The sequence below is a fragment of the Patella vulgata genome, chromosome 7 (assembly GCF_932274485.2).
Source record: "Patella vulgata chromosome 7, xgPatVulg1.2, whole genome shotgun sequence".
Classification (NCBI taxonomy): Eukaryota; Metazoa; Mollusca; class Gastropoda; family Patellidae; genus Patella; species Patella vulgata.
In genome coordinates this window covers 16,716,220-16,731,127 of record NC_065885.2, presented here as the reverse complement: position 1 = coordinate 16,731,127, position 14,908 = coordinate 16,716,220, and the positions used below count along the sequence as shown (strand labels likewise).

Below are 14,908 nucleotides of genomic sequence, written 5' to 3'. Positions count from 1 at the left end.
ACATTTAAATACAAAACAAAGACATGAAATAGGCAGATGTATAGCCTACCTCTTATATAATGCATCTTTAAAATTAAAATGTTTGTAAGGCCGTATAATTTGTCATTCTTAACAACATCAATTTCAGGTTTCTTCTACGACCAGGTGCGGTAAATGTTTGGTGTATACGAAAGTACACACAATTAATATGCTGTTAAATTATGTGTTATGTAAATAAACTATTATTAATTTAAAATTGCAATGCCAGTACTTATAAGGGTTTGTTTCCGACTACTGGCTGCTGACTTGAAATGTACCAGGTCGATAATGCGTTTTATTTAATGCCGCTTCCATCAAGATAATATCGCAGACAAGATGGTCTGGTTTGAACCGGTGGATAACCGTTCTACCAACTGGCTTATAAACTGAATGACGTCGAAAACAACTAGCTAGCTGAAACCAGTTTTCTATAATAAATACATGCACTGGCAGCCAGTGATTCACAACTACCGAGGACTTTGAATAGATATAGTTACTCCCCTTGTCTTGGATATAATTTTTGCGAAGGCGCTGAACGTGAGCATAAAAAGAGTTGAAGTTAAACCAATTTGTGTAATTATACAACTTTTAACAACATCATGTCTGGAAAAGAAGGTTTGTATTTATTTATTTATTTCTCGATTTCACGCAAGGGTCGACATATCGCATATTTACGGAATTCTTGAGTTAGGTAAAAAGAGATTTTTATTCAGCACCGCAAACTCGGAACAAAAATATTCCAAGAAATCTGAATTTTTAAATTATGGTGTGAAAATAGCCGGGGAAAAATAATTTGTAGTTTCTGTCCTACGGATTTTTTTCCTTGGCCGTTGATAATGATTGTTGGTAAAATTGTAGTTTCTGTCCTAAGAAATTTTATACGCGCACATTTTCATGTGGACGTATATATTGTCGTCGCCCCTGTCCGGACGTCCGGACGTCCAAAATTTGTTTGTGGACACTACAGGTCACAATTTTGACTAAAATTGAAATATAGGGTTATCTTTCAAATATCACGATTTACTTTCGAAATTGGCATGTATGGGACCGTAACGTCATGGATTATGGTCCCTAGCTGATTGTACGAAAAATCACGCTCTATAAAACTTGAAATGTATGTTTATAACCCAAAGATCGCGGCTCCTTTCGATATTCGCGCAATTAGATTTTGGCCCTTCTTATCCTATTTTTTTTTAAAAAAACACCCGAATATATTACCGTTAAACCATAATGACGGTTGAGTTCGAATTTCGTAAAATCATAAAAAAACGGACCGAAACTGCCTGACAAAATGGCCGATCCTCGTACGCAAATTGAGGCAATTTCACAAGGTGTCCCTAAACGTTTGCTATAGACTGTATGAATGAAGATTGTGGACCCACCAGAGGTCACAATTTTGATCCGATTTTGATGAAACTTTAAATTTATGTTTATATCTGTCTCCTTCCCATAGTCGCGCATATCGGAACGATCGGAACGTGACTTCCTGGATTATGGCCCCTGATTGTTCGGAAAATCGCATTTTTAGCTTGTGGACCCTCTAGAAGTCACAATTTGTATTCAATATTTCAATATATCACCGTTACATCCTAATGACGATTGAGTTCGGATTTCGTGGAAATCAGACTGAAATTGCCCGACAAAATGTATGCAAATAGTGTAAAAGTATGTAATAGACCAAGGTTGTGGACCCTCTTTCGATTTCACAATTTTTATCTGATTTTGATTAAACTTAAAATATATGTGTATATCACAAATATCCCGGTTCATTTCGATATGTCGCGCATCGAGTATGACTCATGATTGTACGAAATATCGCGTTTTTAGCTTGTGGATCCTCTAGAGGTCACATGTTTTATTCAATTTTAAAAAAAAACGTTTAAATATATCACATTTACATCATAAAAATGGTTGAGTTCGAATTTTGTGGAAAAATCAGAATGAAACTGACCGACAAAATGTGTTCCAAGGTTTGCCGTTGGCAAAAAAAAAAGGTTGAGAACCACTGTCTTATAGCAATAACATTTTGACGCCCTTGCTGAAAATAAACCCAAAAGAGCGAAGCTCCCGAAAATTTGGCTCCAAACGTCGCTATAATTCAAGTTCCCATATTGACAACCCATATTTCACATCTTCGTTGGCTTTTTTACATGCCCACGTGTGAATGTGGTCCTATAATGCCGTCACCCTGTCCGTCGTCCACATTTCTTGGGAAAACTCACCGACTACATTTATCATCCGATCATTTTAAAATGTATATAATATTATGTTGTTTACGTTAGTGAGGCGAAAATCCTAATGGATTTCCATTAATTCTAGAGTTATAACCCTTGATTCACTTTGTGGAACCGCGTGTGAACGCTCTGTATCATCCGACCTGTATTAGTTTATATGTATTATTTAAACAGGCTAAATCTGTCTATTACAGGCCTCGAAGTGTGCATGCACAATATGCTGTGCCGTAACATGTGTCACAGATTAGAAATAAATTAAACATTAAAAAGAAATAAGTTTTGACTTTTCGTTTTTAATATATATATATATTTCTCTTAACTGACTTATAAATCTAATTGCATGATTATGTTGGTTTTTTTTAATGAAATTTAATATTTTTAGTGCAATGAACTATTTATCTGACTGTAGGCTATAATTTCTTTTTTTGTTGTTTTTTTTGTTCAGGAGGAAAGAAACATGCTGTAAAAGAACAGAAAAACCACAAAGAAGATGAAGTAAGTATGCTCCAACCATTAAAAGGAGGAGTGCATGTACCAGATCTCGGGGCCGGGTAAGAGGCAGATGAGGAGGGGGATGGCTGCAGCCAGGGGCCCCAGTATTAAAGGAGCCCACAAATTAGTTATAAAAAACAGAATTTGTACCATAAATGAATGTAATGTCATTCATTGTGTTGTATATGTTTGTGCCAAATAAATCAATCTATCTACTATACTGACATACAAATTGTATTTGGGTGAGTGTGATGGAGAATGATGAGAATATACCAGTGATGGGATTTCAAAATATACCTGCAAAACCCCATCACTGGAATATACCGGTACTCAATTTCACTGTTGATGCAAGGGCCCCAATTATGTTTTTAGTCAGGAATCCCATGCATGCTTAATTCAGCCCTAGCTGCCAGACTCACAAGCAAATCAAATGATGGATATAGCTAATAATTACGGTACCTTTGTTTGAAAGTTGTTGGATTTTTTCTTGTTTTATTATATATAATGAAAAACCTGATAACCACAATATCTATAATTCTTATTGTCAGATCGAGAACTTGTCGGCAATCATATAAAAACGGACAGAATGTATTTCTTTTTTAAAGAAAAATATGAAAGAACTTCTGGTAGGCCTAATCATTGTCAAGAGTCTTTCAGAATTTAGCAGTTTTATTCACCACAGTAAATATATAAAGATCTCTCTCAGTTCTCTTAATCTAGCTTCATTTCAAAATATTGTTTCTTTTTTTTTTAGCATAACAAAGCCGGTAAACAAAAACATAAAGAAGAACCCAAAAATGGCACAGGTCCCAAAGCACCAAAACATAAAGAAGACAAAGCAGAAAAACATCATGATGCACCACACAAAGAAAAACATCAAGATGGACCACACAAAGAAAAACATCAAGGTGCACCACCCAAAGAAAAACATCAAGATGCACCACACAAAGAAAAACATCAAGATGCACCACACAAAGAAAAAGGTAAGTTTACAGGTGATAAAATGTCAATTGTCAGGAACATAAAATATATCAGGACATCAGATTTACTAATAAATAGGGCCACAGAGAACATTATGTAGAAAACCGGTTTGATACTGCATAGCATAAATATTGTATAGGTAGATGTATTCAACAACTAGACTTGAGCTCAAAGTAGCTAAGTCTCTAACTCAATATCATCCAAAATCTTCAACATTGAAAACACGATTTATTTGTTAATTAAATCAACATTCATGTTGTGATCTTACCGGGAAAAGATGGGCTTTTGATATCCAATATTTAAAACAAAATAAACATTTTGCCATTGGTACACAAATCGTGTACCATAATGCGCTTCAGCCCCAGTTGTATCAATAGACTTGAGGGACGAGGCTAGACACCTTGCACCAAATAAAACGGCGTATGTAGACTGGAATAACCAGACGCTAGAAATTTGCACTCGCTTGAGACTGCTGGCTTATTTCGCCGAACATTAACTGATTTGAAATTGGAGTAAAAACGGAAACCATTGAATGTATATCAGTTTGTATACATTCATATTACAGTATTATATGCATTGCGACCCACTTTTGTCAATTTCTAGGTCCCATATGTTAGCGACTTAGATCCTTTAAAGTAGTAATATTTACAAGTCTACTATTAATATGAAATGGATACAGATTTTCTGTCATGGTATATTAAGCATATTGAATCTAATATAAAATAATTCAACAAATTGTATTGCAACATTTCCAAAAAATATTAGTAGTAGTACATGCCAGTATTTCTGTACATTACTGCGGCCTTAACATATTGTTTAAATGAATCAATTTCTATGATTTACTAAATTATTTTACATATGTTTCATAGCTTTAGTTAATATTGCCCATACAAATGATTACATGTAGCTATAAATTATCAGATAACAACTTATTTCTGGAACTAGGTGGGATTCTTCATTAGGTCCAATATGTAAATGAATTATATGAAATGGTGTTTAACGTCCTACTGTTCTGCTCCGACTGGGCTAATGGAGACTGACATATGTCATACAGTGTGCGATGAGGGAAATTTTGCCCAGGCAGCGGCAGTTATATCAAATTCCAAGGGATCTTTAACGTGCACGCCAATGTCTTCATGGACCTCGTTTTTTTTCGTCCGATCCGAACGACTAGACAGTTGTCATTGTCAGGCCCTCCGTCCCGATGAACTCTCTCGGCCAATGAAGGAATCGAACACGCGACCTCCAGGCTAGTTAGGCCAGTGTCTTTCCCACTTAGCCACCGTCCAGGTCCTACATGTACTGATGAACATGAAAGACATTACCGATATGACTTTGCTGTGTGTGGGAATCTGTTAAATAGTTATATATCACAGTGAAATATGTTAAAATGACAAATTGTAAATTAAATTGTTTTTGTAGATGTACTTTATACTAGTAAAATATATGTTTTATTTCTGTTTTCAGGTGGAAAAAAAACTGGAAAGAAATGACAATAAATTCTTATAAATTATTACATCATCTCCATTCTACATTCTACATCAGAACACTCATCTTCTATTTGTCATGGTGAAAGTGAAATGTGAAAAGACGTTCTAGACAATTTTACAATATTAATACATGTATTACTGTTCATTTTTATTCTTTAAATTAATAAAGTGAAAAAAAACCACCAAAAACTTGTCTTATGTAAAGATAAATGCCCTGCGATTCTGTCTAGAATCCTCTGTCATTTCCATAATTCTGATGTAAGACCTGGGACGTAATACTTGTAACATGAATACAGGGGAAAATTTATGCTTGGTTCCTATCTGGAAGTCGGAGCAGTTAAACCCCATTTCATTTCATTTCCTGTCTGGAAAATCATGCAAGGCAATCAATTCATGGTAGTCAAGGCTATAGTCAGTGATATCAGTCCATGGTAGTCAAGGCTTTAGTCAGAGATATCAGTCCATGGTAGTCAAGGCTTTAGTCAGTGATATCAGTCCATGGTAGTCAAGGCAAGGCTTTAGTCAGAGATATCAGTCCATGGTAGTCAAGGCTTTAGTCAGTGATATCAGTCCATGGTAGTCAAGGCTTTAGTCAGTGATATCAATGATTCATACTCACTGGATGTTCTACAATTAAGATATGAAATGGGGTTTAACATCCTACTTTACTGCTCCAATTGGTTTAATGAAGACGGCCATATATTCCATGGAGTGTGCTATGAGGTGCTACGGCCTACTCTTATTCATCTTCAATAGAAGGCTTGATCTCGCTTTAACTTATCAAGGCCTTCACGTAATACCCTGCATATTGCGGCACTAATTTCGATTGGGTACAAGCCTAACTTGTGCGCCTATCAGATTCCTCGATCGGCACGAATACCAAGTCTCGCGCTTTCAAGCTAAAATGTCTACCTGTGATAATCGAGTTGCAAAGTTCAAGGTTCATTCAATGTCAAGGTTTCCGTGGAGGTCGCGATGTCACAACCTCTGATTGGATGCTACTGCTCACGTGTCTGTAGATAACATAGCTATAAGTTCGGGAATTGTGAAGTAAACAAGCAATGGCCAGATGTTGTGAAACTCGCAGTCGTTGCTTCAGGAACATGACTCTTACTTTGAATTCTAACTATCAACAGTTCTTTGACGTGCACACCAATGTGTGCACAGGAGCTGAGTTCGTATCATCCAATCAACTATACTTTGTCCCTTGTCCAAAAATTAAGATGTATGCGTTACGCAGTGATATGTTTCTGTGCAACCAGATGGCTTAGGAAGGGGGCTTACTTGGAATTCATATCACTTCAAATAATGAAAACAAAATCTAATCTTGCACATTGAAGATGCCATAGATAAACATAAACATTTATTAATAATTACTGTATAATTTATAAAATAAAATACTGGAACAAGTTGCCAGGCAATAAAACATACACCCACCAACAGGTTTTGTAACAATGCAATCATTGAAAATTTGTAACTCTTGTTTTTGTTTTGAGGAAAAACTGGAAAGCTACATTTAAAGAAAATATTACAATGTACATATGGTTTATAAGTCAAGGATTAGGCAGAAATATTGAAAACCAATATACCGGTTATATAAGCTGAAAAGCCTATTAAAATTTCAAACAGGATTCAATGATCCACTGTCACAATAATAAATCACGGATGGACATGGTGACCACAATATATGACCACTTTAATACATGAGCATATAAAAAAGGACGGAAAACTGAATACATTTTATAACATATATAGAATATAACTAATCCAAAGCTTTGGACACGATAGCCGAATCAATCGCCGCCAAAATTCTTCTAGTGTCTCCTGTGTCATTCGTTCGAAGTTCTATTCGTCCAAATCGAAAGTTTGATATATTTTTGGGCAAATTTTCATTCGCCTAGTGTGTACATTTGGCCGAAGCAATCCCCTGATTGTAGAATCCATTAGCCGATCACCACTGATGTTGAGAAGTCACATGATTGTTTGACGACATGGTTGCTGCCATGTTTAATCATGTGATGTAAAAGGTGATGCAATCGTCTGGTGAATCGGGCGAAGAATTTGGTTAACGTGTCCACTCATTCGACCATATAAATTCGGCGGCCATTGATTTAGCCATATGATTTGGCTAGTGAGTCTGCCGTTTTAAGAAAGATGCATATAAATAAATTTAAGCTTATATTACAATGAATTGGATTTGGATAACTTGAGTCTCCCATAAAAACTTTTCAGAGATCTTAGAAAATATATAATTTAGGAAAAGAACATAAGTAAATAAGCTATCATGAAACTAGGTTATTAAACGCATAATGCAATAATTTCAAGGAGATAGTTTATACATGAAATCATAATAACATAACAAATACCTTTAATATTGTTTTGGCATAATAAATTAGATAAGATATGCAATGTCTCTTAAATGGATGTACAATTAAAAAAATATATACATTAATAATCATTAACAATATAAAATTTGACTATAAACATCAGGGCTCTATCAGTTCACAATTTCGCATGTCAGAAGATTATGATCTGAAAATCTCTTATGGAGGTATTGTATATTTAGCGTTTGTAATTAAGTTATATAATTGATTTTCTGACAGACCAAAGTCTAAAAGAGTTCCCTGATATAATGTAAACTACCTGATAATATTTTATCTATCACAGTTTATTTTATATACAAACAGATCTTTTATCACATATTATAATAATGAGCATATTCAATAAAGGACGGTATAATAATTAAGAATCTTGATAAGGATATTTTAGTTAAATATTTATAATTTTCCACTACCTCCTCGCCCTCCCTCTAACCCCGTCCTGTTTCAATTAAACAGTCCCAAAGAGAGAGGTGTTACCCAGCTGACCCATGAAGCCTCAGGTTGGCGGGTACCGGTAGGGCCTACCCATATTTCAGTTATTAAGAAATAACTGTTCATTGTCTATTCAAGCATTTTGATATAAGTTTAGGCACATTCTTTTTGTAAAGGCCACTTGGTAACTTTCTTCCATCCAGCAAATCAATTTCATCCAATGATTTTTGATTGGTTAATCATCTAATTGACAGAGTAAAGCCACACCTCTATTAATCCAATGACTTTCTGGTTGGTTTGTTTTAAGAAGAATAGTAAGAACATAGTTTGTGGAGTGTCCTGTTGTTGATAAGGTTCCACGTCTAGCACTTGTTTTATAAACTAGAAAAATTAAAAGTAGATTATTAGTTGTGTATTACTTTTGATTATCGATAACTGATTAGTCGCGTATTACTCATTATTTACTCGGTATTTACTGCTTAAAAAATAATATTAGAGAATAGAGAGAGAGAAATGGGCTTTGATGTCGACTCAATAAAAACTAGGTTATTTCGGGACAGTTTAATTTTATTTCCATAATTTGCCTGCGCATAGGAGTCTTTAGTTGTCATCAGGTCTGTCGTGCACAATAGATAATGATTAGAGAATACGATAGATAGGTGATCATCAGCTCTATCAATACGCCTACAGAATAATTGATTAACGAATTGTATTGAAATTTGAAAAATTTGATTAATCCCTCCCCAAAACATACTAGTAATCTATTGGTGAAATTCACTAACCTGGGCAAGCATAAGTCATTTCTTCTGCAAAGTTTGCTTTGTCTCCTGGCTTCAACCAAATCTAATTTATATGTTAAGGTTTATGTAGATCAAATTTTCAAAAATATTTTCAATACCAATTATTGTTCAATTGCCCACAATGTTCAACTAAGTTACTCTAAATGGCAATCTAATTAAAATATAGATCTATATTTCATTTCGTTTTTTATACTTTCGATGGCCTACACTACATGTAGATCTAACAAGTTATAGTGGGAGTTCACGTTCTATGACGTCAGGTACCAAGCAAGCGACATTTGACCTGATTACGCCTAGTGCCGAACTGGTGGGTCGAAGGTCCACCGTTCAGGTCATTGACCAAGGCCCACACAAGTACGCGCCGAAGGGGCTTCACGAGCGCGCCAAAGGCACTCAACGTCTTTTTTGGGGGGGGGGGGGTGTCTCCTTCCTTCCTTCTTTCTTTTCTTTCCTCCCCCTCTCTTTTCTTTCTCTTTTCTTTTTTCCTTTTTTTTTCTTTATAGGCTTAGGTCCACTTTTTTTAATGAGCTTAGGCCCACCTGTCACGGACAGGTGGACAGGTGGGCCCAGTCCGGCACTGATTACGTCAGTCATTCGATTAACCAATTAGCGACCGACATGTATTTTTTATCTACTTTTCCTTGGTTTTGATTTCTATTGCCGTTAATGTCTACCCACAGTTCCGCGCAAAAAAGGTCAAACGCTCGATTCGACAGACCATTTGATTGGCTGACCCCTTATTTCAAGCAGAACACGAGTTAAATAACAACGCTTCCAGATCCAAGTGTAGTAAAGACAAGTAAAATTGAAATTTTGAACAATAAAAACGAAACGAAATTGGATCTGTGTTTTAACCAGATTGTCTACATGGCAGTCTCAGACATTCACTATGGCACACATGTACTATCAGGCACTGATTAAAGGGGGAAGGGGGCTGACTGGGCTGCAGACAATGCTAAAGCTGCCCCCCCCCCCCACACCAAATTAGTTCTAATACATATGTCATTTATTATGTTGTACATGTTTGTGCCAAATAAATCTATCTATTTATCTACTATACTGACATACAAATTGGATTTGGACAATGATCAGAATATGATCCCTTTACACTTTAATGCAAAGGTCCCATGAAATTTTCAGCCAAGAGCCTCATACAAGCTTAATCCGGCCCTGTACAGTGTTATCTTATATTTATGTCAATTTAATAACATCTATATGAGAACAAACTGATATATTTACATTATTTGAATTAAGATTCTATATTTAAAGGATACAACTGGCATCATATCGTAGAGGATTTTAGGCTGTGATTCTTCGATGACATGATTTTGTCTACACCATCTTGCACCTTCCATATATAAACCTTTTACGTATGCTCCATTAGTCTGTAATAATAAAGATAATGCACATGTGGCATTATGTTCAAAATCTGCAAAATCTGAGAAATGAAATGCACCAACCAGACTAATGAGAAAAGATTTGAGAGAGAGAGAGAGAGAGAGAGAGGGAGGTCATATGACCATGTCATTTTTGGACTAACATATGGTTCAATCTTATTTCAACAATCTGCTTGCAAGTAGGGGTCTTTAGCAATGGGAGGATTCACATGGTGGACAGGACACCCTACTCCTTGTCATTTACAATCAGGGAATCGAACCCACGCCACTTACTCACTGACAAACCTTGTGATCTATTGTACACGTTAACCCACAAGACCACCCAACACCCCCTTTAGAGGAGAATGACATTGCTGATTTAAAATCTTCAATTACCATGACCTGGTGATGCGATGAGCAAATTTGAAATCTGAAGGAAAGCACTGATGTAAACTGGAATGTCCATCATTTATTAAAAATAATCTTCAAAAATAATTAATGCAACTTTATTTTATGCTGGTAAAATATATTGCAACCCTTTAACTACACTCTCTAATTAAGATTATTTAGTCATTGAGACCAAGTTTAAAGCATAAATCAAAATGATGATGGGGTTATTGAATGGATATTTATTAAAAAACTTACTGGTTTAGCTGGCATACTTGTCTCCTTATTGGTCACTTCAAACTCAAAAGCAAGATGATCAATAGGTATTTTATACCGTCTGGCGTAGTTCTGTAAAACACCCGTCAGGAAGGACTGGGTAAAATAAAACCCTGATATCCAAAATACAGACGGAGCTCCACTAAAAATCCAGTCCTGAAAATCAGTTAGACAACAACAGTTGTTATGATATACAAGTTTGTTTTAAATATCTGTGTATATTATGTCCTGTCCGTAGGTTTGTGTAATTGTTTGTGTGTGGTGTGGTCCTCCTGCACTGACTATTAGAAGAGATAAAAGTACTCTGATACCTATATCTGGTGAAATATATACAGGTATATTAAATATATTGATAACAGTGAGTGTCCATAGGGTAGTGTGACTTGATGCGGAACTCATTTGATCGGGCTCTCAATAGTAAGTGCAGGGCAACTGCACCACACATAATTTACACAAAAACAAATCGATGGACAAGACACAATACGCAGAAATCACAAACAAACGAACATATCAAATTAAGTGAATGGATCCAGGAGCTAGCCGTAATCGTCCACTGCGCTTTACAGTTCCTGGGTCTGTAGTGACACAGACTTCACTCAAATTTGAAAACAATCAGGAATATAACCCAGAGAAACCATTGTGTAATGTCAGCAAGAGTCATGATCTGCCATATATTACAAGAAATATGAATGTAAACATATTGAAGTAAAATTTACCTATAAAAGTAACCATATCAGTGAAATGTATAAAAACAACAGGTAGTCTAAAAACTAAAAGTTCTAAGTTAAGTGAGAAAACATTTTTAGTATTCAATAGAATCAAGGTATATTGAATATAGTTATCCTAGTAAGTTTGTGTAACTAACAGCTCTGGATTCACTTTGAAAGTAATTTACTGTAAAGATATACCTTGAAGAACTGTAACCTGGCTAGAAGATCTGTTATATAACTACCCATTGGTTTTAATGATGGATACGACTTGGCAGCCCACATGGCAGGAACCTAAAATTTAGAAGTAGAAGTAGACACTTATGGTGGGGGATGGCGGGAGCGAGGAGAGAAAAATGGAGTTTAATCTCCACTCAATATAATCTAGTTCATTTCAGGACAAACACATGGTACAATTTAATTTGCTTGTGCTTAGGGTTCTTTAGCAGTGGAACAAAACTTTAATTAGGACCCATTGAAAATCCACAAGGATTGGCAGACGACCCCTCTGATCCTCCTCACATACAAGCTTAGGAGATCAAAACTGTGTCACTTGACTCAGTGCCAGACCTTATGATCTAAAGTGCACTCAAACTCTCAAATATTTTTGTAAACTTTTGAATATAGACACACACTCCCTTAAAAACATTCTTGACTGCAAGGTTTGTATACTTTTGGGCTATTTTTAGACCCAAGTATACATCTATCAGTTGAGGTAAATGGGTACTTATCATTATGAGAATATTTACTCAAACTTTGTATATGAACATAAAAATATTCCATTAGTTAATAGCACAAACCTTTCCAACCATCATACTATCAAAAACATCCTCTAATTCGGATGACATGACAACCAAGCCTTTAATAGCTTTACGTATGTCTTGTAAACTCTGCCTTACAACTTGAATTAAACGATTAAATCGGATCAATTCTTGAACTAATACAGTATTCATTGATTCCTCATATCGTACTGGGTATTTATTCTGAAAAAAATAAAATCAGAATTCTATTGTCTCTGATATGGTATAATGTTTATTGTAGTAAAATCATGCATCCTCGTTCATTATGTTCTTTCTGCATGTTATTTTGTGTCATAGATGTCTTTAGATTTATTTTCAAATAATAAAGAAAATGTTTTTGATAAGCCTGTATTTTGTTTATTACGACGATATGTTAATGCAGCATATGTCTAAACAATGGCCTCATTTGGAGCTATTTTCAAAAAGATTGAAGTTATGGCTGCTTGGATTTTTCTAAAATTTAGCTTGAACTTTTCTCCTGGGTTCTTCAAATATTTGTATTATTCTTTTACGGCAATCAAACCTATGACATATTATGAAAATATTTAATAAATATATGTTGACCTTACCTGGACTTCTTCCAGATTGAAATCTGGTGGTATCTTGGTTAAAATATCACTGGCAAGATCTTCAATAATAGCTTGGGATGATTTACCTCCCCCAGACATCTAACAAAAAGAGATGGGAATAATCAAGTAGGTTGTATAATTATAACACAGATAAGAACAAGCAAGAGGAGGATCAAGCAGTAAAGAGGATATGATGAAGATACAAATACTGAAATTATCATACCTGTCTTGGTAATGTAAGAAGAATACCATCAAACATCTGTTGTGTTTCTTGTTGATCTTTAGATATATCAGCATTTTCATGCAAACCAAATACCTACAATGGTTAATGAAAAAACAGATATATTTACCACACATTTTAATATTGAAATAAGCTTGTCAAATCATTTCTCAGGGTTATTGGCAATTATTATTTCTATTTCAATAGGAATTATTAAATAGATTCACAGCTATGTATAAATTCTGTATTGAACATATCACATATCATCATATCTTACATCATTACATAGTAAAACCCCATATAACACCTGCTCTATCAGTTGTATGTCATACTTATCCTTCAGCCTTCATCGTTCTGCACAAGATCTTCAACATACTCATCCCTTAACCCTCGTTCTGCACAAAATCTCCTGCATGGCGGGAGTTTTCCCAGCAGTTCCTCAAGATCAAATGACCTGTAGGCTAGCAGATGACACAAGTTATATTTGACAGGAATCATCTACTAAAAATTCTCATATAAACCATTTGTTTCCCGCTCCCTCCCATCCGATCTACTCATATTGACCATTATTATTTACCTCTGGATGTGGAATAAGTGGAAGCTGTCTTATATAATCTAGATATTGCTGATATGTTCCTTTTACTGGAGCAAAATACGATCCACTGGATGAAAACTTGTAAGTATCATCATCAATTATATTCTCACAGTAAAATATATCTAATATACTCATAATCAATCTTCTATCATAATCATCAGTAACACGACCACCATAATTACATTCACCAGTTAAATATTTCAATGCTTCTAAAGGTGCTTCTTCATAATCATTGATAAACATCTGAAACAGATCCGACCAGATTTCATAAAACATAACAATCACAGACACAGAATGAGGAAACTTGATTGTCAGTCTGGAGCTACCCAAAATTGACAGAATTGCAATCGAGTGATGCAGAATTCAGGCCTGTCACAGTTCTATCAGTCCCGTCACAGTTCTGTCAGTCCTGACAATGGAGATGGTGTAAGTAAAATGGTTAGTTGATATATATTCTTACGCCATTAGCACACCCATCATAGACCAAAATTCCCCTTTTCACTTGATTGTTACTATTTTTGGAATTGATAGAATTCAGTTCCGGAACATTCAATCAACAGAACTTTTGAAAATGGGGATAATTTGGGACACAAGCAACTAGGGAACACATCCCTGCATTCTACTCTGGATCAGCCTCTTAAATCATTCATTAACTACTACTAATTTCAGTGCAATTCCTTCACTTATTTTAGAATAGAAATAAATTTAAATACTGTACAATATGCATTACCAAAAACAGTGTATCTAAAATAGGATAGGCCTAACAACAGAAATCTCAATCTATGTTTATAAATATTGTAATAAAATGCATTCAAACCTCTAGTTGTCTGACTGAGATTCTGAGATCAGATTCGTTAAATTCATATGGTATATTCCATCCTAGAGCACCAAATTTTCTCCTCTCTTGAACCAAGGCATGGAAAAAACATAAACCAAATAATAGCTTCTCAAATACCTGAAATTATAAAATGATACATCAAAAGGAGAACGCTTGCAAAATATAATTTTATATCTATGTAGCTGTAAATGGTTACAATTAGGGACAACTAATGGTTATATTCTATTCAATACAATTAATACATGTTCAATACATGTTCAATACATGTTCAATACAAGTTAAATACAAGTTAAATACATGTACAATACATGT

General features: G+C 35.0%; 2 protein-coding genes across 2 annotated transcripts in view; one reads left to right on the top strand and one right to left on the bottom strand.

The window, feature by feature from the left end:
* Positions 1 to 468: 468 nt before the first annotated feature.
* Positions 469 to 5,404, top strand: LOC126827303 (uncharacterized). The gene is made up of 4 exons (XM_050556575.2): positions 469 to 633; positions 2,698 to 2,747; positions 3,499 to 3,727; positions 5,193 to 5,404. The coding sequence occupies exons 1-4, from the start codon at positions 618 to 620 to the stop codon at positions 5,216 to 5,218; spliced, it is 321 nt and encodes a 106-aa protein (XP_050412532.1). The 5' UTR covers positions 469 to 617; the 3' UTR covers positions 5,219 to 5,404.
* Positions 5,405 to 6,549: 1,145 nt separating this feature from the next.
* The window catches only part of LOC126827067 (dynein axonemal heavy chain 3), a 63,467-nt gene continuing 55,108 nt past the window's right edge, over positions 6,550 to 14,908 (bottom strand). The window contains exons 68-77 of the mRNA XM_056102208.1: positions 14,576 to 14,713; positions 13,741 to 14,001; positions 13,167 to 13,259; positions 12,944 to 13,042; positions 12,375 to 12,557; positions 11,776 to 11,868; positions 10,850 to 11,023; positions 10,103 to 10,213; positions 8,811 to 8,871; positions 6,550 to 8,409 (exon numbers count right to left, since the gene is read on the bottom strand). Coding sequence (XP_055958183.1) covers positions 8,264 to 8,409; positions 8,811 to 8,871; positions 10,103 to 10,213; positions 10,850 to 11,023; positions 11,776 to 11,868; positions 12,375 to 12,557; positions 12,944 to 13,042; positions 13,167 to 13,259; positions 13,741 to 14,001; positions 14,576 to 14,713 — 1,359 coding nt within the window. The 3' untranslated portion in view covers positions 6,550 to 8,263. The remainder of the gene's footprint in view (positions 8,410 to 8,810; positions 8,872 to 10,102; positions 10,214 to 10,849; positions 11,024 to 11,775; positions 11,869 to 12,374; positions 12,558 to 12,943; positions 13,043 to 13,166; positions 13,260 to 13,740; positions 14,002 to 14,575; positions 14,714 to 14,908) is intronic.